The sequence below is a fragment of the Thermoascus crustaceus genome (genome assembly GCF_041956765.1).
Source record: "Thermoascus crustaceus strain CBS 181.67 unplaced genomic scaffold VTN00scaffold_1, whole genome shotgun sequence".
Classification (NCBI taxonomy): Eukaryota; Fungi; Ascomycota; class Eurotiomycetes; order Eurotiales; family Thermoascaceae; genus Thermoascus; species Thermoascus crustaceus.
In genome coordinates this window covers 3,165,893-3,191,390 of record NW_027192527.1, presented here as the reverse complement: position 1 = coordinate 3,191,390, position 25,498 = coordinate 3,165,893, and the positions used below count along the sequence as shown (strand labels likewise).

The window sequence follows — 25,498 nt, the reverse complement described above, 5'->3', positions numbered from 1 at the left end:
AGAAGCCGCTGAATCTCTATCTAATATGATGATAACCTGGGCACTATCATGAGAACGCATGCGGAAATATGTAAAATAGATATCCAGAAAAATAAAGGCCCAGAGAACGAAGTCTTCGATGTCAGCAAAGGCGATTAAAAGACAAGTAAAAAGCAGAATCATGGCATGTAACTGGCGTAATAATCCTGCGCTCAGAAACACATGAGGGGGTAGAGCTTAGAACTGAATAACAACGGTGGGGTCCGCAAAGAAAGTGCAATAGTCCAGAGAAGAGAAGGTTATGATTTTAACATTGTGTATTATAAGGCGTGACGTGGGACAACGAAGATCACGTTTCCAATCGAGGCATGGGATGCGCGTGAAGTGACGATACCAGTATCAACTTAAGCAATCGGGTTGGCTAGGAACCGGCTCTGCAGCAACTCGTCTGCACTCGGTCTCTTTTCATGGTTGATTTCAAATGTCATGTCCAAGAAGGCCCTTGCTTCCTCACTCGCATTTTCTGGAGCGGGCGGTCTGGCCTGGTTGCTACCAATAGCAAATATGGCTTGTAGCTGACTGCAATCCGGGAACGGATGGGCTCCAATGAACATCTCCACGACAAGGCAACCCAAGCTCCAGATGTCAGCCTTTTTAGTATGAGCCGTCTGCCGGACAACTTCTGGAGCCATCCAATACACGCTGCCCTGTAACGAAGGCCGGTGCAAGTGGCCACCGGCTCCACCGCTAGCCCCAGAGCCCAGCATGGTAGATGCTTCCACACGCTTCGAGATACCAAAGTCGGAAATCTTAATGCCGCCCTTGTTATCGACCAGGATATTGGCTCCTTTGATGTCTCGATGGATGATATCGCGGCTATGGAGATAGGAAAGGCCAGCAAGAATCTGCCGGACGAAATTCTTGATCAACGGCTCTTGGAATGTGTTATACTGCTTCAACATTTCGGCAATAGATCCTCCTGGGACGTACTCCAGGAAAATATTCAGGTACTGCTCGTCAGCAGAGGTCCCTAGGTACTGCACAATATTGGGGTGCTGAAGACCTTGGAGAAGGTCAATCTCGTGCTTAAGTGCGGCAACCATGTTGTTTTTCCTCTTGTCGAATTCAGTGCCCTTCGTTGCTGACGGAAGTTCAACCTGTTTGACAGCCATGAGCTCTCCCGTGATAGCATGAAGAGCAAGAAAGACGCTTCCAAAGGATCCTTCGCCAATAAGAGAACCCTTCATCCAGTTCTTAGGCGCGAAGTTATCTCCGGCAAGGAAATCGTTTAGTGCGGTATCCTCTTCTTCCCCATCCTCAGTCACGATCAAACTCAGTCGTTCATGCAGGGAACCACCACCGTCGGTTGCTGCAACGCTGAGGGTTTCCTCGAAAAAGCTTTGCCGCGTAGTGCCAGCATCAGCAGATGTTTGGTCAGACGCACTGTCAAAAGACACATATGATTTGCGATTCGGTTCTATCGGTGATTCCTCCTGCAGAGGTTGAAGGGAGCTAGAAGCAACTGAATCGCGATACGCCGTTTGAGGCAAGTTAAATCTCGACACTGACAATGGTCTCGAGACTCGAGAAGGCTGCAACCCCGCATTCAGCCAAGTATCGGCAATGCTGGGAATTGGAGGGGCGTCTTTCAAGCTCGAAGCGTAGCTTGCATTGCTTACAACGCTCAGACGGCTGGCTGCACGACTTAAACGTTGAGATCTTCGAACAGACATCCGCATCGTCTTCTCGATGTCCTCCCGCTGATGACTTGGGAAGTATGAGGTAAGTTCATGAATGATCATTTCACTAGGGGGCCTAGCACCAAAGAATGAACGCAGTTTGGAAGTGTGATTGCGTTCCGTGCTCCCCGACGACGGCTTCTGGTCTTGCCTTGGTCTCTCGGAAGACATCGGAGAAATTGGTTGCTTGATATTATGCCACGACTCGCCCGTCAGCTGCTGAATTTTGAGTTGGTTTCGCATGTTGGTACCACTCAGGGCATTCATATGTGTCACCTGGCTCTCATCCATTGCGAGCTGAGCTGCGCGACGGAGTTCATCCGTGTCAGGTTCGCCAGCGTGGATTTTTCTGAGAATCAAGCGGCCACGTTCGGAGTTGTTAGAACCGTCACATATCCGCATAAGGTCAGAGTCAGTCAGCCGCCTGCAGTTAGATGGATTAGGCTCCAATCCATCTAGTACATAGAAGCAATAATTTCTGTATTGGCTCTCTGGAAGCTGCAACTTCCTTAGAACGCAGAGGACGATTTCGTCGGGAGTTCTGCAGTGTCTGACGTTCAAGACCTTAGTCTGGCCGCCTGTGTATATCACCCTGATGACCGGGGAGTTTGATGGAAGCGGACCCATCGTGAGACCATCGAGACTGGGATTCTGTCTCATGTGCCCAGGTGTGTCAGGACGACGACCGGAGCTCGACCCGGCAGACGTGAAGTAGCTCGATCCTTGCTCCTTACGCGGATTCTCCATGGGGCTTGAACCAGCGTAACGATGAGCCCGTGTGCCTGTTGGTTGACGAGAGTTGGATGGGCGAGAGGACTCGGACGATGGTGCATAAGTCGAAGCTTCAAGAGCCGCCAAGGAATTCTATACCGCAATAAGCCACAGTTCCACAGTATAATTGCTAGACAACTCACCATATTTCGCAACTTGCGATTCGAAATCGCCTTGTTTCTAAGCTGCTTGATGGCCACGAAGATGCGTACTCGGTCGCCGATCTTCTTTATACCCATCTCTTGAAGAATTTTTTGATCGCATTCAAGCAGATTGTCACCATTAAAATTATTGGCTACAAGCCCCGTCAGCTCTCGTGTCTCCGCGCAGTAAGGAAATGGATGTTGAGCACTCCGCAGTTTTACCTCTGAATAGGGACTCATACTGGCCACATCGTATACTGTGTAGCCACTCTATCACTTTATTTTCATCCCATTTCCTGAATTAGTTCAGCAAGAATCCAAAGCAGACAGGGAGAGATAAGTGGGCTCACCTGACAGAATCAAGCCCATCATGCATATCAGAGAATTCCCCTTCTGTTGGACTTGTAAAAGAGGGTCCATCGCGGGAATTTGAGGCTACAGTCGATTTGTGAGACGATCCAGAGTGATATGAGGATGCTGACGTCTGGGGCGCGGGCACGCCCAAAGACGAGGAGTATGCTTTGGATGCAAGCATGGCCGGTTCTTTTTTAGGAGAAGAACGAAGCTTGCGTGGATAAATGGTTGTGTGGCTCTTTAAAAGATCTCCTATGGCAGATTCCTTTGTTGTTTCGTTTTCGTACCGAAAGGGTCCGATAAAGGAATGAGGGGACCAGGTTGACACGGACGAGGTTCTTGGACCCCTTTGCGGCGTTCGTTTGCACAGGCGAGCCTCCAGAAACGATCAGGCGTTAGGTGAAGGCATATCAGAGGTTCCCTAATCACCAGCATATCAGCATTTGCGGTCATCAAACGCTACCTAACTGCCGTTAATGGGCGAGGGATATGGAGTCACCATACGTATGAGGGGCAGGCGGGAACCTCCAAAAGAGGGGTTGCTCACAAGTGACAAATACAGCGCACTGATTTCACGGTCGAGCCGATCTCACAGGAGATATCAGGACCGATGTGGTCGACGTAGTCGACGTTGTGATTGCTATATCCCGTGCGCACTCAGCTGTTCCTAACTGCTCGGGGGTTAGGACTCGGGGGCACGGTCCACACTGTAGATTTCAAAGAGACAGCACACGCCCGCAACGAAGCCTCACAAAAGGGAGCCACAAGTTTAGCAGAAAGAGCCCGGGAAAAGAGAGCAAAAAGCACGCTGACACTAGACTCCTCGCCTGATGAGAGAGATCCCGACAGGGGGCTGTCACGGAGATAACTTGAAGCGGTTCTAGTGCGGTCGGAGGACCAACTTGAGGCATTCTAAAACGAAGCGCCGCCATGCCCACCCTTGATTCGCCAAGCCTCACTCTTGAAACATCGCGCATTCCTTTACCCTGTCAACCGCCATGCATACACCGGTCTACGTTTATGCTGCCACCAGCTGCATAAGCCTGCTACAGGAGTAAGCGTTTTGACCGGGTGGGCCTCTGGTCCTAGGCCTAATGGCTCAAATCTACGATGACGACGTACACAGTACGCAAAGAATCCCCTATCGCTTATCTGTCCACGTCTTCATGGGGATTCGAGTGCTATCTAAGATCCGCTGCAAGACTCCACATCTGCTCACTTGGTGGCCTCCACTGTTTTAAGGGCTGCAAGGAGCGCTCCGTATGTGCCTCTTAGCCTTCAGCCGACCGACCTGAAGATCCTGTAGGCTCAGATCTAGCACGCAAGGAGGACCCACTTCATCGTTACGCAGCACGAGTACTACCACGATGGCTTGGGCAGGCTGAGGCGGGGTTTCCTACGACCCCAGGTTGTGAAACATCTACGGGCGCTCGAGCACAGATTCTGAACATTGTACAGGTCGCGCTCCATATATCTGACCTAGTCCCACGCATACCCTCGGCGTCAGGCTCATGTCAGCATTCCCAGCTGTACACCAAGGATTGCACACGACACTACCTAGTATTATCCCCTCAACCAATTTTGCTCTAAGCAAGCCACTCTTCGCCTAGGTTACATGGTTTCGACTTGGAAGACGACAGGTCTGAAACTTGTTTCTCGCGTTTATTCTCTTCTGGGAGCCCTTGTCCTGAAGCCTATCCCTGCTCACACAGGGGATCTCGTCAACTGTCTTCTTCTAAACCGACTTCGCCAGTTTGCCCTGCTCTTTGACGGGTTTACCTAGAAGGCAGCTTCATTGAACACTATTAGAAGGCATTCAGTGAAACAATGCGTCTAGGAGGAACGTGATATGTCTACAAGGATCGTCTGCTTCCAGTAACGTATATGCTCCAGAAAACATGAGGGCATTTCTGAGTGGTCTGATCTTGTGAGATGAGCTGGGGATCGTGATCAATTGCTATAGTTCCGCCGGTCAACGTAGGGCCTCGGGCAATCAGCTCTGCAGAAACTGTACCACTTATCAAAACAGTCAACTTGGCAACCGACATTACAGAGGCGTCTTTGGTGAAATGGCAGAGCTGAAATGGTGCTTAAATCATAGATCTGTATCTCATAGTCCCAGCGCACCGACCATATTTTGAACGGTAACGAGCTACCTGTATAAGGTTGTTTGTTTGTAAACACCTGCTGCAAACGGTGACATAAAATTTCATGAAGGTCTGGGGGTAGAGTCGAGACTCGAAAATCATGCTCAAGACATACCATGCTTCAGCAACCGACATCTCTTAAACACCATAGGCAGCTCATATCACCTCCTCTCGAGCAGCTAATTATGTACCTGGCGGTGAGGAGTAAATCGAGCACCCCCTCTCGGGCCCCGCACGTGACCCTCCGCGGCTATGCAGCCCTAGGCGACAGAGCTCAGACCCCCCTCATCCCAACCCCACAGGCTCTTTTTCCCCGCTCCCCCATTTCCCATCTCAGAACTGTCCTTTCTCAGGGCAATCCGCGATGGAGCCTGATAGAACATCTCCAGGCAAAGTCAGGAAGAAGAGCGTTGCGCCGCACCGCAAGTCGTTGTCTTGCGAGTACTGTTCCAGGTCTTTCGCGCGGTTGGAGCATCTGCAACGCCATCTCCGCACGCGTTGAGTAGCCCTCAGTCCCTCGGCTAGCTGGTGCCATACTTTCGGACTCTGCCTAACCTGCAGTCGCAGACACGAAGGAGAAACCATTTTCGTGTGAGATATGCTCGAAGTCTTTTGCAAGAAGGTTCGCTGCATTCCTCCCACCCCTAACATGAAGCGATCCCGGACTAATGGAACAAAAAAAATTTCTGTAGCGATCTGCTCGTGCGCCATGAACGACTAGTACACCCCGCGGAGAATGCTGCGAACAGAGGAGAGCATAGAATAAACGATTCCCATGACATTCCGCCGACTCCAGCGTCCATAATCCAGCCTCCCCATCACGATTCACGAATGCTGGAGATACCCGACACCGTGCCGGTCCAGCCATCACAGGTTCCACCACCACCAGCCCCAGAGGTACAGGTACAGCCGACTCAGATGGTAGAAACGACTCAATTCAATCCTTCCTGGGGATATGACCTAAACTTGCTATCCCATGCCGCCAGCCATGTCGCTCTGGAGGGCCAGCAGGAGACCCTTGAGCCGATCCGGAAGCCCCCGGGACACGTTGGACCGCCCCCTACGATGCCGCACGTGCCCGAGAAAGCGATCACAGACAACTACGGTGTCGAACCGTCTATTTTAGACCTCGCCGATCTAGGAGATCCAGTTCAAGATTTCACCATCTTTCTGGAAAGCGTTGGTCTTTCGTCTGATTGGGACTCCGGTGTATTCTCCTCGGTTGAGTCGGAGCCTCTGTTGCCTACGAATATCCCGTTCGAATCCAAACCACCAGTTCGTGAAATCGGGTCCCAGTCTCAGTCCCAGTCCCAAAGATTCAATGGTGATATTCTCAGCGACCAACGGACTGCAGCAGACGAGGCGCCATCATTCTCCAACTTTGGTTCTCGGCTGCCGTCTCTGCAACCTGAACCCCACGACTCTGACGACCGGATTGGACTTTCTGACGATCCTGCTAATCCAAGACCGGCGTGGGATATCTCAAATGCAGACCGTCAACTATTTCTCGCGAGGTTGGAAGAGTTCTCCCATGTTCTCCCGAAAGGATTTGTCCCACCTTCGAGACATGCATTGTCCCGCTTCTTTGCGGGTTATATCAATGGGTTAAATGAGCATCTTCCTTTTATCCACGTCCCGACATTGTCTGTAGCCAAAAGTCCTCCAGAGCTCACCCTTGCACTTGCAGCAGCTGGCTCCCACTATCGTTTCGAGAACAATCGAGGTATTGACCTCTTTCACGCGTCGAAAGCAGTCCTGCTGGAACGCCTTCGCAGAAGGGACAGCAAGCAGGTCTCCCAGCCAACGTGGAATTTTGGTCCGCCACCCTCAGGCGTTCACAACACCTCTCGCGGTTCTTCTTCGATCTCCAATCCCTCAAGTAGTCCGTTCCAGCAGCAACCATTGTTCGTCCAGCCAATAGATCCTATGAACTATGCTCTGGACGAATCTGATGCCCATTTGAAGATTATCCAGACTTTTCTATTGCTCACGGTGTTTGCATCATGGGAAAGGCATCCAGAGCTGCTGCGGGAGATTCTCGCCCTGCAGAGCACCTTGGCCAGATTAGTCCGAGAGCATGGCCTCTCCGAACCGGCCTTTAACTCGGATAATCTGACTTGGGAAGAGTGGATTCGGCAGGAGTGCAACAGGCGCACAAAGCTTATTGTTTACTGCTTTTTCAATCTTCATTCTATAATGTACAATATACCTCCTCTGATTCTGAACTCAGAGCTGAAGCTAAACATGCCTTGTTCACACGATGTCTGGAAGGCCAACAATGCGTCTCAGTGGCGACGCCTATATCGCTCGCGTCATGTCTCGGAAATATCATTTCAGGAAGCTTTCGCCAAACTCTTTGTTAAAGCGCCTCTTTCAAATGTCTCGACACCTATCTCACCCCTTGGAAATTACATTCTTATACATGCCATCATACAGCAGATATTCTTCGCTCGTCAGCTCTGTCTCTCTGCACCAACGATGCATGGTACAAGTCTACGACAGGAAGACCTAACTGTCCTGGATAACTCTCTGAGCGCCTGGAAGGCTGGCTGGAAGCGTACACCAGAGTCGAGTATTGATCCTCAAAATCCGGCCGGGCCGATCGCGTTCACATCGACCGCGCTTCTTGGTCTGGCATACATAAGACTTCATGTCGACCTGGGTCCTTGTCGCCGCCTCGTGACTCAAGATCCCGTTCAGATTGCCAGGGCCTTGAAGGAATCGCCTCCGATAGCACGGAGCCCGAGACTCATCATGGCTCTGCTGCACTCTGCCCATGCGCTTTCGATCCCTGTGAGACTTGGAATTGACTTCGTGGCAAGAACCCACTCATTTTTCTGGAGTATCCAACATTCCCTATGCAGTCTGGAGTGCGCATTTCTCCTGAGCAGATGGCTCCTCGCCTTACCGGCTACTCAGTCCGAGCAGAAACTATCAGAACATGAAAGGAAACTGTTTCTATGGATCAAGAGTATGATGGATGAAACTGACATGGCTATTGAACCGACAGAGGGATCAGAGTTGGACATCCTGAATGATCCGTACAAGGTCAAACAACTTAGCGTTGCCGTCGTGCGAGTCTGGGCCCGAACGTTCAAGGGAAACACGAGCTGGGCAATCGTGGACTTGGTCGGTTCCAGCCTGGAAGTGTATGCGGATCTCTTGGAGAACTAAGTTCCGTCGTCGTTGCGTCGACGATGGAACAATGTTCTCGGTATTGTGTACTTGTTTGTTCATTGTCTTGATGATACCCAAACCGTTAACAACCATTTCAGTTGTCATCAGAGCTGGGACCTTTGATTACCGGCTTACTACGGTTTACTTTTTGGAGACGCTGTGGCTCTCTGAGGACTTTGGCGTTGATAAGCTTTGAGGCATAATAAACCACACAAGGTAAACACTTTCATCTCGTCTAGTTTGACGGTGCTCTTTTAATGGAAGGGGCTTGAGTTCCTCTGTTCACATAATATCGGTTCATGTTCAACAAGGAGTACTGGTTACTAACACCCTACGTCAGGTCCTCCCAGTCAGCATAGTGACCGCGAAAAATCGTATAGTACAGTGCAATCGACAACGTGCAATTCTTCTGACAGGCTATGGACACAAAGATTACCTTCTAAAATCCGCGTTGAACCATATTTCTCTATAATATCTCGACCCTCTGGGAGGCGATCTATTCAGTTGCAGTTTATCATAGGTTATTTTATTATATATTTTTTTCCAAATGTTTTTTTTATTTCCGTTTCCCTGTTTAGAGGTTATCCCCCTTTAAAGAGGGGGGAGAAGAAAAACAAATGGAGTCGAAGGGAAAACCACTTGCCTTGTATCTTATTCACCAAGTTTAACTGGATATTTGTTGAGCTTTGAGGACTCACGGGGGGTTTCTCATTAAGTTGCTTTCCGGCTTGTTAGCTTAAGGGGTGCATATTTCTTCAATTGTCGCGAATACCCTGATAGGACTAGCGGTTTTGCTTCAAATATATGTGTCCGGAATTTTGCTATGACTTGGATCGGAGTTCGCATTCTGTCGATTCGTCCGTCTGGTCTTTTTGTTTGATCAAGAGATATGGCGATCTCCTTTTGGTTTGATAGGGGTGAGAGATAGTCACGACCTACTAGAACAAAGAAAGGGTGTAACCTTTTCCAGTCGAAGTTTGTCCTAGCTAGAGTGGACATGTTTCCAAGCCTTCAAAAAATAAACAGCCCAAATCTTCGAAACATAACGTGCATCGTAAAACTTCTTCTTGTATTGTTGAGATACTCTTACGTAACCATTGACCTGTTCACCCGTGAACACCAGCGTCAAAATGGTAGAAACCACTCTACTCGTCATCAAACTTGAACAAAGACTGAGTGTGTCATAACATCATCCCATCCAAAAAGAAAGAAAAACAAGTCGTAACTCTCGTCAATCCCATTCTTCTCTCCTTCCGCTTTATTCACACAGGACCCGCTCTCCGACCCTCCCTATTCCTCGCAACGCTTGCGGGAACAAAGCGCAACGCAGCCATGGACTTCTCAAGATCAGCCATGTCCGTCTCGGACGGTACTGCCGCTGTTTGATGACGGGAATGGTGGTCCGGAACGCCTCTGCTCGGCGCATATGATGTCAGGGAGGCCTTCCGGCGTCTCAGACGGCCCTCCTGCGGCGAGGAGGGGGTCGACACGCGACGGCGGTGGTTGTTTGGAGATCGGAGCAGGGATGTGTGCTTGTCTATACCGTCGTTGACGATGAAGAAGTTATATGTCTGTGGAGAGAGTTAGGCTTTTGGCAATGGCCGAAGGTTGTTGTGATGGCAGAACTGGATGTATGGATAATATCGGGGGAGAGGGATGTATTTACTTACCCTTGGGAACATATGTTTGTCTATGAGGTGCCTTCTCCGCTTCTGCGGGGTTGAGCATTTCCGCTCGCAGCCTTCGACGAAGCAGCCATACTGATTTCTGTTAGTAGAAGACCATGGCAAAAGATCAGTAAAAATGGAAGGAGAGACTTTGAATCTATTAAAAAAGGAAAAAAAAACATACCGTCTTCTCACCCCTCTCTCTCCGGGCGGCAATGAGGGGATCGTGGTTCTCCTCGATATGTAGATTCAGGAAGAGATCCGTGGGGAAGTTCTTCCCGCACTCGGAGCAACGGTTCACATGAGCCTGCATGTAGTGAACTTCATACTCTTCATACGAGGGAAAGGAGAACGTCTCCTTGTGAGGGGGCAGTGAGCAGCGCATGACTTCGGTGGTCAGGTCCGAGTCCGACGTGTCCAGCTGGGGCACTTTGGCACGCGGGGGAGGGGGCGTTGAGGACGCTGGGGAAGAGACCGATGGAGTCTCGGGGGAGTGGTCTGATAAGGAAGAGAGTGAGTCGCTCCGTATGCGCTTTGACATGTTGGATTAATAATTAAGAACAGGTAAACAGTAAGTAGTATGTGTTGTCTATGGAGACTGAGACTGAGACTTGGTACTGTACTGTGTGTTGTCTCTCAATTGATATACTCCGCCCTCTCTTTTTCACCAGCCAGACTCCATAACGCCCGACGATGTAGGATGGGAGGAAAAGAAAAGCCCCGTGGACGGCAGAATTGCTCAGTAAAAAGCAGATACCATGGACGGTTATCAGCGAACAGACGGATATGATATCAACAGCACAGACGGCGGGTCCCAACTCCAGTCCAGCGAACGGCTCACCAGCCACAGAGAAGTCAAAGTCAAGCACTTTTGGGCGCAGCACCAGCCACACTAGCGTGCCGGCAATTCATCTCCAGACTCCATCATCCTTTTGGCGAAAGCTCCGTCATTTTATTTCCTTCGCGGAGTCCTTCGCTTTCTGTTCTTCTCTCTCGAAGAGCCTCCTCCACCCGGGGTATCTGCCGCGCCCGCGCACCGCCCTCGTCATTCGACCCCAGATCCACCTCCACCACACTGATGGATCGTTCACTATTCCAGTGGCCCGAAGACTTCCAGCCAGCCATAGCCATCTGACGGCGAGGTTAACTGTGGGGTCACGGGCGCAGTACTCTTCGGTCCTGAGCATGGCGTCCGCGTTCCAAAATGCGTGGAAGTGAGTTGCTCCTCGACTTGCGTTTTCTGGTCAGCATCTTGCGATGGATAGTTTCCTCCTTCTGACTCCCATCCGGCAGATCTGCGCTCCAGGCCGAACAGGAGCTCCTAAAGGCCCTTGCAGAGAAAGAGCCTACTTTCACAGAGGTTACCCATCGTCTTTCGGAGTCAGTTACAACCTTTCCGGGGTGGTCACGAGAGTACAGTCTGACCGTTTCAGATTTCGCGTAGCTTGTCAGAATGCGATCTTCCAGAACTTCGAAGCCGCCCGTTCCGTCGACGTGGAGGGTCGTCTATGGGAAGCGCATCTCAAGATTAACAACCGGTTTCGCAAACTGCTAGCCCGCGTGAGTGTGCACGATGAAATACCTCGATAGAATCGCCCTTTCTGATCTAAATACAGTTCCGCGAAGAGAATGGCAAGAAGAAGCCGGTCGAGAAGCGCAAGCTTGAGAAGCACTACCTGGACTTCATAAAGTCGAGCCAGCGATTCTACCGGGGATATATACAACATCTATCGTCGCACTTTGGAGGGATTCCGGAGCTGGAGAAGGTTGCGCAAAAATTCAACTTTGACAGTAAGGGTCGCAATTGATATCATCGGTCTTTGTCATTGAGCTAAGCCTGCTATCCTTAGACCTATCGGCCCAGTCGCCGGTCGAGTCCAACGAGGAACTCCGGAAGCGCATACTTCTCTCTTGCCATGCGACTCTCATCCGTCTTGGGGATCTCTCCCGCTATCGTGAGACGGAACTTGTCTCCAAGGGCCGCAATTGGGGGCCTGCCATTGGGTACTATGACTTAGCATCTGTCATTCATCCGGCTTCTGGCGCATCACACAACCAACTCGCTGTCATAGCCCTTGCTGATGGTAATCACCTCCGGGCGACCTATCATCTTTACAGGGCGTTAGCGGCCAAGGAGCCTCACCCGACCTCAAAGGGGAACTTGGAAATAGAATTTAGGAAAATCATGAATGCGTGGGCAAAGAGAGAGTTGATTCCCCGTGAGGACGCGGGCATCCCTGGGCGCGCATTGACCCCCTGGTTCGTGTACCTCCATGCGCAATGCTACAAGGGAATTGATTTCCCTGAGCATGACGAGCTCGAAAACGAAGTTCTGAGCCAACTTGCCGTCGACTTGAAGGAGCGGTCCCTCGAAGGCACTCTTCAAAAGTTCTGTTTGATTAATATAGCTGCAGAAGATTTTGCGAGAGTGAGATCAAACGGCAGGTATCTTGATTTGCGATTGCTGGCCTGCTTGCTGATTGCGAATCATAGGGGAGTCTACACACAATGCTCGCCTGTTCTTCCGGCGCATCAATGTCAAGACCTTCTTCACGCTTCTTCAGATCCTCTTGGCTGAACTGGAGCGCATCGCCACTGAAGACCCGGGAAATAAGGAGTCGAAGAACGGATCAGACAAGGTTACTGTCGTTTCTCGTCGCATTCTCCCAGCCCTCCGCCATTACAGCGCCTGGTTACTTTCAAACAGCAGTACCTTGGCTGCCGAAAAAGAAGAGAAGGATACACTCCTTTTCGTTCAGATCAAGGAATTTTGGAAGATATACGCCAATACCTTGACGCTCCTCGCCTCCACTTTCGATGTGGTGCACTTGCCCGAAGTGGACTATCTCCTTGAAGAGGATGAGGAAACTCTTGGCTTCGGTCCTTTTGCCAATGAAGCTACCAGTCGCAGATATCTCGATGCGAACAACAAACAGAAGCCCCGTATGCATGACCCTGGAGTGGAGAGGAACCATCCCAACATTGAAATGCTCTACCGAATTCGGGAGTTTGTGATTGATGGTCTTGATTTAGTTGTCAGCAAGGTACGTATTGAATATATCGATCCGGCTCACAGTTGGTGCTAATTCGACGACAGAAAATACCCGTCGTCCTTGTTGATGAGAAGGACAGGAAGACGTTCATCTACCAAGAGGAAGGCCTTCCCTCTCAATTCTACGCCAGTCCTCACACACATCACCATACACTTTCTTCGACAAGCATCGAACGGGAAGATATACAACAAGCAAAGCAGGACCCCAGATACGTTGCGGATAATAAAAGTGTTTTTGGAGGCTCCCAGTCTGCTTCGGCGTCCGTTTCAGCGAATATGCACCGCATAGTGGAGGGTGTAGAGAGACTGGTCGAATCGGACACCTATGAAGGTGCACCAGCTGTGCCACAGCTTCCGGCTTTTCTCAGGGACCCTCCAACTTCGCCTGACCGTCCGTTTGAGACGGACCCTAGTTCTCTGATGTTTCGCGAAGATGGAACGAATATGCTCCGGCCTCCAATTCCTCCACCTGGGCTTGGGCCGCGCAACGCGCACACCCCGACTTCAGCCATGTCTGCATCGCCGTCCTACAACCCACGGCCAGCGCTACCCAGCATTCCCAGCATCTGGAACACAGCCTTTGCGCCCCAACCAGGCGAGGCACCATCTCCACAGCCTCGTCCCGTAACCGCGCGTCAGATTAGCCCTCCCGGCCTCAGCCAGCAGACGACCCTCTCTATGCCTTCAGGGAACAGTCCAAGCCTTCCATCCCAGGAAACGACAGCAAGCGACATTGCGTTCCGGAACAACCTGCTACTTCAACAGCAGCAGCTCGACTCCGCACCAAGGTCTTCTCCCTTCGAATCCAGCTGGACTCCACCAAATTCCGCCGCCTTTCATCCTCACTCAGCCGCAGCAGCCTGGGACAGGGACCCGCTTAGGTCCGTCCACTACTATGATGCATACCGCCAGCCGCATATTTCAAGCAGCCTAGGCGACGCATCCTGGGCCAACAACGCTTTCATTGAGAGCAGCCTTCCCTCTGGTGCGACATTCCCCAGCTCTGGTGGTTTCTCGAGCGGTGGTCGCAAGTCCACGCATGCGCAGCAGCTTGGCGTTATAGGTCAAACACCACCATGCGGGCAAGGAGGTTGATTTGATTGATTGGATCAGTTTGTTGCGGTTGCGTCGACTAACTACGGATAAGAGAAGATCAAGATACGTTATAGTAAGTCCCAAAAAAGAGTCGGAACGAGTAAAAGAAAAACAGAGTTGGAACCCTCTTCTCTCTCTCTTTTTGTGGCTGTCTGATGATCAATCAATCCGACGGAACATATATAACCAACGCCCCCTGGCGCTTTACCCGCAGATCCTCGCATCTATCTATCCGAGGGGAAACCGAACCAGCGCGAAAGATGGCACGTGCATCGTCACACTTTCTCACACAGAGCACGCTACTACCACCAGATCAACCACAACCTCCATCTGCACAACTGACCCTGCTTATATATAACCCCTCTCCACGGTCAAGTCAGAAAAGAAAAGAAAAGAAAAGAAAAGAATCCATAGGAGAGCAGAAGTTCAGTCAAGCACCCTTACCACCGATTACTACCACTGCTAGCAACTCTAGATATTGTCAAACAGTATTTTTTGCTAGGCACTGATGGCGCCTGGAGAGAGAGAGAGAGAGAGAAAGGAGCCAAGGCCATCCATCATCCAGTTAGAGGGCTACGTTATTGATTGGACGGCGAAAAAAGAAAGCTGACAAAGACAAGGCAAATAAAAAGAAAGAAGCCAATTTCAGTCAATCAGTCAATCAAGTCTTTTGCTTTTTTTTTGTTTCTGCCTTCTCTAAAATAATAAAATCTTATATTCGAGTATCGCTCAAGGATAGGGTTAGGAATAACCCGCCACGAAAAGGTTGGTTGAGTGCGGTTCGCCCCGTCTGTAAAATGCGGGCAACACGAAAAGGCGGGAAGAAAAGATATAAAAAGAGGAATAAGAAAACAAGTGGCGACTACGATGGTAATGGTGCAAGGAGAAGCCCTGGAAAAGGAAAAAGGAAAAATATTTCTTATTAGTTAGAAATCAAAATTCGTTGTTGAAAACGCTTTTTATATTCTTTCCCCCCTTTTTTTTCTCTCTCTTCTTCTCTATTGCGTACATTTAAGCCAGGGATATACCGGGTATATTGGGTTGAATCGTTAGGTTGAATCTGAATCTGACATGAAGCAAGGCAAGATAAGATGCCATCTTTTACTTTCACGGAGCTCCGCTCCGCTAGTTTGTAGTGGTTACTGTTTCTTGTTTACTGGCTGGATGGGACGTAAGTCTGCTTAGGGAATGGGTACCTAGATTGAGATTGGCTTGTAAGTTTATGTTCCAATAAGGGGTACCGGTTTGGATCCATCGGGCCGCGAAGTGAGGAGATAGGTGACTCCCTCGGGGAGATAGCCCTTGCTGCACATCGTACGGCCGACTTTCACGTGAAATAAAAAGGTCGGTTTGAAACGGAAATTAGGAGATAACTTACGATGGTCCCAACTCCTGGATGCTCAGGCATGCGAGCCACTGGCCCATGTCCACGCTCTCCTCGAGCGACTTGCCCTGGACGATACCAGCGCAGAAACCTCCGGCGAAAGCATCACTGGATTCAGACTTAGCACAAATTCGGCTTTAAAGGAATGGAGTCTACTATAGGCTATTACTCACCCAGCACCGTTGGTGTCGTTGATCTTCTCCTTGGAGATTTCCCGCACCTTGAACTCCTTCACCTCAACCTCGCCGTTGGGCTTGGCAACAGCGGTGACTGTAGGCAGAGTGCCCTGGGTGACGATAGCGACTCTGGGGCGGCTTGTGTTCTTCTTAGGCAGGGTAGCCAGCTTCTTGGCGATCTCGACAATGTCGGTGGTGCCCCAGCCGTGGTTTTCGGAGTAGGAGATGGCCTCGGTCTCGTTACCGATGAGGAAGTCGGTGTAGGGGACGACGCTGTCCAGCTGGTCCTTGAAGAACTGCGGGATGAATGGGGCGGAGAGGGAGAGCATGAAGATCTGGTTTCATTGTCGTCAGGATAAGATTGCTCAGGGGAAATAGGGAGACGGTAACAGGACCAGGCACAAGAATGCTCTATCGCCAAAAGCCCCTGGTAAATGGGCGACATACCTTGTTCTTCGCAGCGGCCTCCTCAGCAAGAGCCAGAATAGCAGGGACACAGACAGTAAGGTGGTAGCCACCGACGTAGTAGACCTTGGCCTTCTCGACCAGAGACCAGATATGTGGCTGCTTCAGGTGCTCGATCTTGTACTCGTTTGCGGCAGCAAGGTGAGTGACCATGCTGCGGTTGTGGCCGGTGATGACGACACCGCACTTGCCAGTGGGCTGGACATCGTCGACACGGTATTCAGTGCGGACACCAGCCTTGTTGCAGGCGTCCTTGAGAATGTCGGCATACTTGTCGCGGCCAACGCAGCCGATGTAAAGGACAGTGTTGTCAGGGAGCATGTACTACACAGCGGACGACCAATGTCAGTTTCCGTCGCGTAAATAGTTTATGCAAAGGAAAGGAGCATATGGTGCCTATGAATTGATATAGAGGGGAAAATACCTGAGCGCCACGAGCAGTGTTCTGGGCAGCACCTCCAGCGATCAACTTCGCATCGTGGTTCTGGAGCAGCTCTTCGTAGAGGGGCATGTGCTTCTCCTCCGCGAGGATAGCATCGTTGTCCTTCAGGCCGTACTTCTGCAGGAGAGCGGAATCACTGTATAACCCCCATCAGTACATGCAAAATATTTTTCTCGTGCAGGAATCTCCTTACCCAACGCCCTGGATGTCTTGATGTTCAAAGTTAGCCAATAGGCTCCACGGTTCAATAGCGACAAGGGGAATCAATTACCCAGGAGCGGGTTTTCCAAGCACAGCAGAGGGTATCCTTCAGCAGCAGCCATTGTGTCTACGTGTTAACAACGCTGGTTGTTGGGAATTGGAAAGGCAGAGTCTGGCAGAAAGACGGAGGGGCGGCGGTGGGGGGTTTTCGGGTTGGAGGGGGATCGCAGACTACTAAGGTTGCGTCAAGTAAGCAGATGTTCGGCAGTGCGTCGGATGCATTGCATCCATCGCCCGGCAGTTCTCAGACACCGCTAGCCAGCAAGCAAGCGTTCTGGAAAACAGCGTCGAAAGTCCACCAGCGCACTTTTCTATGATCCATACTTAGAACTTGTTATCTCTCTTCGATCCCGGAAGTGTCATTACATAACCATCCAACATGGATAACCCAGCTCTCGGGATCGCGGAGACGATCCAAACAGCGTCCGTAAAGCGCGACCCGTCGCCGACGCACGATATCAACCCCTCCACCACTGCCGCAGACGAGAAGAAGCCGGTCGAGCGTGCACCGTCCCCGGCTCCCAGCATCCCGTCAGATGTCGTCGACCCGAGTCGGGCCATCAGACCGATCTCGCGGCGGAAGAACCTCCCTCCATTGCCAGACCTGCGATTCGAGCAGAGCTACCTGGCCAGCTTGAAAGGTACGGAGAGCTGGGGTCGCATTGCGTGGATCACGATCAGGGATCAGGTATGACATGTTTCATTTGAGTTTCGTGCCAATGAATTTATCCATCAAACACTGACATCGTGCCCGCTTTCCCCATAGGTCCTTCTCCCTCTCATCCAAGGCACGCTCTGGACCTTGGCTCTCTCGGGCTGGAGATACTGGAACCGCAGTGCCCAGCTCAGTGGCAGAACGCTCGGGAGCAGGCTGCGCAGGTGGTGGTATGAGGTGAACAACTGGGAGATCCCGCCCACAAGGGACGTTCTGAGGGACCGGAAGCTTGCCCGGAAAATTCAGGACGTGAGTTCTCCTTTCTCTTGGGGTCGTCGTCAATAAGGGCTTGGATTTAGGTTTTATGACGGGAAGGGGTGTGTTGACCTGACGCGCTCGGTGATGCAGTACTACGAGACTAGGTTCTCGCAATCCACCGGTGATTGAACCGGATGTCACACTTGGAGGGAAGATTAAAAGCGTACAAAGATATCTTGCGCTTGCATGTTTGGGAGTTAAGGGCATGGCGTTGATGTTTGTTCTTTTCCTAGAATGGAATATCTTTATCCAACGATCGAGGGACCTACGATATCCCTATTATGACTTTGATGGCTTTACGACTTCTTGAAGTCTGAACAGACACCATCTAAAGGTAATTGTGTTTAAATCGATAAATGAGAAATGTCTTCGTCGGATTGGCACTGCTCTGATACTAAATCAGCAGCGGGGTCTTTGCACCACCGCGAGAAATTTTAACCCTGCTGCTCAGATACCTAATGCAAGCACAATCGAGGTAAATACAGTAACACATTAGTGACTGAGAAATACCGATTGCATATCTATCAATATCCTCTTTCGGCCTCGAATCTAAAATTTCCGCCGGTTACACAGAACGCCAGACGAGAACGGGTCTCCTCTCACTACTTGGACCCTTGAACTCCCTCAAGCAATCTATTAAGAAAATGCCATCACGACAGACTGCAGAACCCGACAGAACAGACACCCTTAACGCCGTCCTTTTCCCACATGTAACATCAGAAGCAAAGAACTATTGAGTTCCATTCTGAGACCCGGAAATATTGGACTCGGCAGCAGGCTGTCCTGGAACAACCTTGATATCTGAATCATTAGGCTTTTGTTCAATGAAGCTATTGAGACCATTGGGTACGTTCTCCTTGGCATCCTCATGGTGCCGAGGAGGTGCAATATTAGACGTCGAACTTGAAGTCTCCGCCATGGGAGGTTTCTGCTCTGGCTCCGTCGGCCGATCAGCTTCTGGTCCTTCTGTCGACTTCGGTGAAAGGTTCTGCAAACCATTTGCAGTTTCCTTGGCCACAGGAACTTTCCCAGCTGCAGGTTCGCTAGGCGCGTTCGGGCTGCTTGATTTCTTCCCCTTGCCGTACCTAAGCTGCACCACGAGACTGGGATTCTCCTCCTGCTCTCCTTCGAGAACAGACTCGTCTTCTTTACTCAGCTCCTCATTTTCATTTTCCAAATCATCTTCATCCTCTTCGTCACCTGCCTGCCATTCGTTTCCGCTTGAGGGGGCCCCCTCGGACTCATCTTCCATCTCGTCACCAGAGTTATAGTCAACGTGATAACCATTTGCTCGAGTACCAGCTCTGCTTCGCAAAGGTCTTCCTGTCTCGCTCACACCGGTATGTGGAGCAGCAGATGCAGCGTCATCCCTACGTTGTCCGCTAAGCATCGACTCACCGTAGATGCCTCCGACACGCGAACGGACCTGCCTTCCACTGGCTGTGAATGTCGGTCCCGCAGGTTCCGCAGGGGAAGAGACGCCCGAGGTATTTCGGGTAGATCTCCGAGTAGCAGGCAAACCGTCCGAGAAATCCTCGTCATCAGAATATGTGTACTTCAGTTTCTTTCCACGTGTGCGACCCTCATAAAGAGAGAAACCAGGTTCTGGTCGAGCAAAAGCAGCCTTCCGCGCAAGGCGATAATCGCGGCGCTTGCGTTTCTAATATCCCATGTTAGCATATGACAAGTGATAGATATGCAAGGTATCTCACCTCCTCAGAACCCTCAAATCGGGGAATAGCATTCTTAATTTTCTCACTCAGTTTGTTCGAATATGTAGAATCCTCTTGTGCAAGATTATCGGCGAAAGCCTTCAACTCGGGGATATTTCCTGCGACGCTCCACCAATGGATCTCCTCGGGCTTTTTGTACGGGTCGCTCTCTCTGTACAGCCTGAAATGCGTGTCGTCTTGGCCCTCAATAAGCCAGTATCGTCTCTTCGACCCATCGCGACCCCACGGTTGGACAGACAGAGGTTGATTCAAATCACCGGATTGGCGCGATTGTTTCAAGTAAGATTCCTTGATCTTGGCTTGGACCGCATCGGATGAGTTCAACGCCCACAGAATCAATGCCTTCAGCAGACCCAGCTAAAATTGTGTCAGAAATAGTGTTGGTCATGGATAGGATGTTAGACAGCATACACGTTCTTCTGGTGACATGGTTGCGAAGGTGCGCCCGCCGTGAAGAGGGTTCTTGCCCTGCCATGACCTCGGCCACTGGGAAGCATTCGTTTGAACTGCCTCCTCCAGAGCGCGCTGATAGTGGCCTCTCCTAGACAGAGTAAAATGTATTAGAACATTATCCCCAGTCACTATTCAGTAGAACAGCCTTTGGGAAAGAGCTTGAGCTCCTTTCCCTCTGCAGCTGGAACCAAGCGGCGGTGGCAAGCGTACTCAACATCCTTCTTCCTGTTCAGCACAAGACCAATTAATGCGCATAGCAGTCGCTCAATATGATCTCCCGGGACAATATCCGTGACACCTCTCTCAATATCTTGGGGGCCGAGGTGTGGTAGTGACCGAGGGAATACGTCGCTGAAACGCGCGCGGAACATCACGATGAACTGCGGAGTCGCGACGGATCAGCAAGCGTGTGAAAAAAGCAAAGCAGCGCGTCAAAGCGCGCCCTCAGACAAAACAACTAGACACTTACTGCAATATCTGGATTATCTGCCAGCACATACTCGTGCTCTGGTGAAGGAGCTCGCGGTGGTGATGGGGAACGTCGTTTCTGCGCCGGAGGTGCTTTCTTGAAGTATTTTGTAATCTTAGGTTTCGGTTCGTCAACAGCCATGGCGACAGACTCATCGTCTGTCGACGGCACAGACGACAGCGATGATAAGTCTGAGTCTGAGAGCGACATGTTGGACATGGTGGGTGGTTGTCTGCGGTGGTGTGTCGCGGCGAAGGAAGGCGGGCGAGCCTGCACGGCAGGAAGTTCTACTCGATGCTACGACAAGCGCGGCTATCACGCGCCTGGCTCGTCTAGGGGGATCAATGACATATCAGGGCATTATCAACGTCAAACTAACGCCAGAACTCCCATTTCATCTATCTAGACCCCGTTTCACACTGCATCCCATCTCATCCATTAATTTCACTGAGAAATAGCTGTCAAGTGGATTCGAAGACCGACAGGGCGTGAACACCGGAAAAACAAGAGTGCACAAGTGACTTCAGCCAAGACCTCCACGTCACGAGGGACATTCCGGTTCCTCAAAATGCCAATTATATCGTCATATGATCAGAAAGTTCCATTTGATGGGTTTTCTTCGAGAACTGGGCCTCAGGAGCTTTATCTCCGAAAATGCATGCGTGCGCGGGAACCAGCGCGACCACGGAATTCTCCAAGGATTTAGCTTTCCACCAATTAGGCAGTTAGTGTAGGCATCCATCCAGGTCCCGAAGCACCAATGCAGTTAGTCTGTTTCAATGGGAATATCAACGTAAAGAGACCCAACAGGGAGCAGGAAACAGGCGTCTGAAGGTATTAAATCCAACATGGCAGTAGATGGTATGAATTTAAGTCATAGTGGAATCCAGCAGATGATTTTGGCCGTAGAGCCCCAACCACTGGTGAGGGCTCGCAAGAGGCATTTCCGATAAGGGAACGAGCAAAGATAGGTGATATTTGAGAAACAACCACGTCCCGCAAAGACGAAGCAGGAACGGGTAGTTCTCCGGAAAGATTCAGAGCGAAATGGAGCAGACAAAAGATCTCCTTGAACTTTGAAATAAGTAACAGGTAAAGGGGACAGGCAGAGAGATAAGCCGGGAGAAAATTGAGAAGAGGCGAGAGGAGAACAGGAAATGAGAATATCCCGGGTCGCAGATACTATCGGCTCTTCGTGCGGCAAACATACCAACCCCAACTTCTAGCAACTGATGGACCTGGTGTTTAAGATGGATGGTCCAGACAAAGCGGGGGCCTTATAGGGGCGATGAAAACCTAAACGGGAAGTAATCGAGAGAAAGTGCTCTGAACCCGCAAGTCCACGAAGACGTGTCAAATAAGCAACAACTTAACCCAGCATCATCATATCGTCAACTCGACAGTTACAAGGGAAATGCAACGAGACAAGACAATCTGTGAGTCTAATTGAAAGCACAGGCAATCGTGGGATGATAAACGCAGAAGGCCTGTAAAGGGCGCAAAGGTTAGATCCAAGGAGGTGAACTGACCAGCTGGCATATACCCATATCACCATTCAGCAGCGTGCCCCTGGACCGGACAACGTCGCGCTGAAGCTGCAGGCGATGCTATGATGGGGGAGTGCGGCGGAGGTTGCGATGCGCGCGCGCGGGCCAAGAAAGCCGCCCCGATGCGGAAGAACGCTAGTGCCAACTCGGTTAGATTAGCGATACCGCCCTAAAGCCCACACAGCCTTTTGTCGTGAATTCAAACACTCCAACGACAAGCCCATCTTCGAGTCGAGGTACGAGCAATTAATCACTCCCACCACCGTCGCGGGCGGACGTCGTTCGATACTAACGTACAGGCCACAGCATAGACAGTCGCCATGGGTCGTGTGATCCGCAACCAGAGAAAGGGTCGTGGATCCGTTTTCAGTGAGTTTCGACCGCAACAATATCGCAATTCCCAGGTCGAAAATAATATACTGATCAAACTGTTCTTCTTCTTCAGCGGCCCACACCCGTCTCAACAAGGCGCCAGCCCAGTTCCGCACGCTCGACTACGCTGAGCGCCATGGATACATTCGCGGTGTTGTCAAGGAGATAATCCACGACCCCGGCCGTGGTGCTCCTCTCGCCAAAGTCTCCTTCCGTCACCCATACCGGTACAAGGATGTCACCGAGACCTTCATTGCCAACGAGGGCATGTACACTGGACAGTTCATCTACGCCGGAAAGAACGCTGCTCTGACCGTCGGCAACATCCTGCCCCTGGGCTCCGTTCCTGAGGGTACCGTTGTCTCCAACGTCGAGGAGAAGGTCGGCGACCGTGGTGCCCTCGGCCGTACCTCCGGCAACTACGTTACCGTCATTGGCCACAACCCTGAGGAGGGCAACACCCGTATCAAGCTCCCCAGTGGTGCTAAGAAGGTCGTGAAGAGCGGTGTTCGTGGTATGGTTGGTATCGTTGCTGGTGGTGGTCGTACCGACAAGCCTCTGCTCAGTATGTTTTATCCCGGATCAGAGAGTGCCATTGCCTGGTGGGATGATGCTAATTCCCTCTACAGAGGCTTCTCGTGCTAAGCACAAGTTCGCTGTCAAGCGCAACTCTTGGCCCAAGACTCGTGGTGTTGCCATGAACCCTGTCGACCACGTAAGTTTCCCCGGTACTTTTCGGTGGGAAAGACAGGTTCCTGACATGACTCTCTTTTATAGCCTCACGGTGGTGGTAACCACCAGCACATTGGTAAAGCCTCGACTATCTCCCGCTACGCCGCCCAGGGTCAGAAAGCCGGTCTCATTGCTGCCCGCAGAACCGGTCTGCTCCGTGGTACCCAGAAGACGAAGGAATAAATGTGACATGGTGTGGAGTTTTTCTTGTGATGGGTTAAAAAGGCTCTTTTGCTATGAGGCATATGTACTTAGGCGACTGTGGACAGCTACCCACGCGTCCTTAGTGAACAATCAAATATGTGGCCAAAATTCTTTTTTTACAAGCGACGAAAATAAAAAATCTATTCTTGAACCGAGGTCATGACCCTATGTGGAACGGAAAATATCAGAAATATTCCTTGAGAAAATAGTTCTCTATGTCACCTCTTTCTCGGGATCCCCGCATTTGTGCGGACTGCAATGGTCGTCATCCTTTTTGGAAGCCAGATTCTACCCCCATTTTCTCAATGATCCCTAAACTCTACCCCTGTAGAGTCATCTACCATAATAATGGTAAACAGCATGAATTGAAAGATAGCCAAGGGGAACGAAGAGGGTCATTGTGGCTTATCCATTAACCGGTTGAGTCCTCGGTTCTCATTCAGCACTCGTGAAAAGAGTGGCTCGGTGCTTTCTATCTAAAGTACACCTTAGGAGATATGGCCCTGTTATTAAGTCTTTGATTTCACACGAGTCCCGATAGGATGGAGTGAATATCTTGAGAGCTACCTACCTCCGCATACATATATATATTCCAGTGTCTAACAGCATGTGATGATATATGTAATCCTGACGGGGATCATAGCGATGTAGGATATGGAACATCAGGGACTTTTTTTCTTCTAACTTAGGCTTTATTATAAGGTTGTTAACTTTGAAGGTGTCTTACCGGCAGAGTATATATCGATGCTGTGATGGAAACGATAAGCCAAACCACGCTTGTCTCAGTTCCACGTCACATTGCTGCAGGAGAGATCGTTATGCACGTGCTAGCAAGCTGCGAAACATGTCATGACATTGATCATCGTGTGCAGACCGACAAGATCTTATGGAAATAGTAAATGTTCCATTACTATTAAGAGCACTAATGTTCACTAACTGAGCTCCTGGAATAGTAAATTCCGGCTTGCTCTCAAATTAACCAATCAGAGAAGCCATTGGCCCATCTAGCCTACCGAGTCGAGTCTCTCGAGATATGGTATATCTTTTTTCAGACCTCGCAGCCTCAAAATTGGTTCAGGATAAACCTTTTTCACACTTTCTCTAGTCCTGAACCCAGGGAATGATATTCCCATGCAGATGTCATCATGACCCAGAAACAATCTCCACGGCAGATCCCACCACAGCAATCACTCTCCAAATCCAATACGACTACTACACCATTCTCCTCACCAGCCGCACGTTGGCGCGCAACCCTCACCCGTGATACCGCGGCAGATAATACATTTGTCTACGCCGTCCGCACGACTGGCATCTACTGCCGCCCATCATGCCCAGCGCGTCTCGCCCGGCGGGCGAACATCGAGTTCTACGACTCGCCTGCGCAGGCAGAGGCGGCGGGCTTCAGAGCGTGTAAGCGCTGCAGACCACAGCAACTGCCTGCGCCGGCTGATCCACAAATCCAGATGGTCCAGAAGGCGTGCGAGATGATTGCTGCTTCATCCGTATCGGGGGAGAGGACCACGCTGCAGGGACTGGCGGCGGAGGCGAATCTGACGCCGAGTCATTTCCATCGGGTGTTCAAGAAGGTTATGGGCGTTACGCCTGGGCAGTATGCGAAGGGTATGAGGAATAGGAACCATCATGGAGAGAAGACAAGTCTCTGGGAAGAGGCTCATTCATTAGAAAGATCCGGGAATCTAGGTCTGCTCGACCTCAGAGCGCCAAATGAAACGAACGAAGCCCTCCATGATTTCACCGATTGGAACGAATTCGATGCCATGATAGCCGCCGCGGACAACCATGCTGAAATGCAAGGTTCCACTGAATCCGACAAGGGCCGGCTTCTGGCACACGATTCTCCGAGCTGCTTAAAAATAGACAGCCAAATTATCGGAACCGATCTTTTGCTGGGCGATGATCCGGCTCTCTTCCCGACGCAGTTCCATGAGCCAGAAGGAGAGCTCATTAACCGTACCGAAGACATTGTTAATTTCTCAACCCCCCCGGATCTATGGAAAGGTCTGGACTGCGGGTCGAACTTTTCGCGGTATGTGACAGATCATGATTTGTTATAGGTGTACGGACCGGAACCACAGATTCCTCCCGTTGAAAGGAAGGAAGCTTCTACAATATCAAATTCAGCCCTATGGCCTGGGGACACAT

General features: G+C 50.7%; 10 protein-coding genes across 10 annotated transcripts; 6 read left to right on the top strand and 4 right to left on the bottom strand.

Annotated features, from left to right (window-relative positions):
* Window positions 1–383: 383 nt before the first annotated feature.
* On the bottom strand, window positions 384–3,167 carry VTN00DRAFT_1114 (uncharacterized protein; the record flags this gene model as incomplete). The annotated part of the gene is made up of 4 exons (XM_069427186.1): window positions 384–2,582; window positions 2,633–2,784; window positions 2,855–2,928; window positions 2,983–3,167. 4 exons carry the CDS (start codon window positions 3,165–3,167, stop codon window positions 384–386), a joined length of 2,610 nt encoding a protein of 869 aa, XP_069291816.1.
* Window positions 3,168–5,497: 2,330 nt separating this feature from the next.
* VTN00DRAFT_1113 (uncharacterized protein) lies at window positions 5,498–8,307 on the top strand (the record flags this gene model as incomplete). Its single annotated transcript, XM_069427185.1, has 3 exons — window positions 5,498–5,630; window positions 5,701–5,755; window positions 5,826–8,307. 3 exons carry the CDS (start codon window positions 5,498–5,500, stop codon window positions 8,305–8,307), a joined length of 2,670 nt encoding a protein of 889 aa, XP_069291815.1.
* A 23-nt stretch (window positions 8,308–8,330) lies between these two features.
* On the top strand, window positions 8,331–8,782 carry VTN00DRAFT_1112 (uncharacterized protein; the record flags this gene model as incomplete). The annotated part of the gene is made up of 4 exons (XM_069427184.1): window positions 8,331–8,354; window positions 8,409–8,449; window positions 8,508–8,526; window positions 8,651–8,782. The coding sequence occupies 4 exons, from the start codon at window positions 8,331–8,333 to the stop codon at window positions 8,780–8,782; spliced, it is 216 nt and encodes a 71-aa protein (XP_069291814.1).
* A 790-nt stretch (window positions 8,783–9,572) lies between these two features.
* Window positions 9,573–10,518, bottom strand: VTN00DRAFT_1111 (uncharacterized protein; the record flags this gene model as incomplete). The annotated part of the gene is made up of 3 exons (XM_069427183.1): window positions 9,573–9,881; window positions 9,981–10,070; window positions 10,162–10,518. 3 exons carry the CDS (start codon window positions 10,516–10,518, stop codon window positions 9,573–9,575), a joined length of 756 nt encoding a protein of 251 aa, XP_069291813.1.
* Window positions 10,519–10,763: 245 nt separating this feature from the next.
* On the top strand, window positions 10,764–14,124 carry VTN00DRAFT_1110 (uncharacterized protein; the record flags this gene model as incomplete). The annotated part of the gene is made up of 7 exons (XM_069427182.1): window positions 10,764–11,191; window positions 11,271–11,357; window positions 11,411–11,537; window positions 11,594–11,768; window positions 11,828–12,418; window positions 12,471–13,021; window positions 13,075–14,124. The coding sequence occupies 7 exons, from the start codon at window positions 10,764–10,766 to the stop codon at window positions 14,122–14,124; spliced, it is 3,009 nt and encodes a 1,002-aa protein (XP_069291812.1).
* A 1,153-nt stretch (window positions 14,125–15,277) lies between these two features.
* Window positions 15,278–16,914, bottom strand: VTN00DRAFT_1109 (uncharacterized protein; the record flags this gene model as incomplete). The annotated part of the gene is made up of 7 exons (XM_069427180.1): window positions 15,278–15,320; window positions 15,503–15,616; window positions 15,682–16,019; window positions 16,132–16,473; window positions 16,574–16,727; window positions 16,785–16,800; window positions 16,863–16,914. 7 exons carry the CDS (start codon window positions 16,912–16,914, stop codon window positions 15,278–15,280), a joined length of 1,059 nt encoding a protein of 352 aa, XP_069291811.1.
* Window positions 16,915–17,231: 317 nt separating this feature from the next.
* On the top strand, window positions 17,232–17,954 carry VTN00DRAFT_1108 (uncharacterized protein; the record flags this gene model as incomplete). The annotated part of the gene is made up of 3 exons (XM_069427179.1): window positions 17,232–17,540; window positions 17,619–17,816; window positions 17,916–17,954. 3 exons carry the CDS (start codon window positions 17,232–17,234, stop codon window positions 17,952–17,954), a joined length of 546 nt encoding a protein of 181 aa, XP_069291810.1.
* A 601-nt stretch (window positions 17,955–18,555) lies between these two features.
* On the bottom strand, window positions 18,556–20,699 carry VTN00DRAFT_1107 (uncharacterized protein; the record flags this gene model as incomplete). The annotated part of the gene is made up of 5 exons (XM_069427178.1): window positions 18,556–19,485; window positions 19,538–19,915; window positions 19,970–20,099; window positions 20,222–20,391; window positions 20,481–20,699. 5 exons carry the CDS (start codon window positions 20,697–20,699, stop codon window positions 18,556–18,558), a joined length of 1,827 nt encoding a protein of 608 aa, XP_069291809.1.
* A 1,648-nt stretch (window positions 20,700–22,347) lies between these two features.
* On the top strand, window positions 22,348–23,314 carry VTN00DRAFT_1106 (60S ribosomal protein uL2; the record flags this gene model as incomplete). The annotated part of the gene is made up of 4 exons (XM_069427177.1): window positions 22,348–22,396; window positions 22,473–22,964; window positions 23,029–23,114; window positions 23,177–23,314. 4 exons carry the CDS (start codon window positions 22,348–22,350, stop codon window positions 23,312–23,314), a joined length of 765 nt encoding a protein of 254 aa, XP_069291808.1.
* A 1,166-nt stretch (window positions 23,315–24,480) lies between these two features.
* Window positions 24,481–25,410, top strand: VTN00DRAFT_1105 (uncharacterized protein; the record flags this gene model as incomplete). The annotated part of the gene is made up of 1 exon (XM_069427176.1): window positions 24,481–25,410. The coding sequence occupies one exon, from the start codon at window positions 24,481–24,483 to the stop codon at window positions 25,408–25,410; it is 930 nt and encodes a 309-aa protein (XP_069291807.1).
* Window positions 25,411–25,498: the final 88 nt, after the last annotated feature.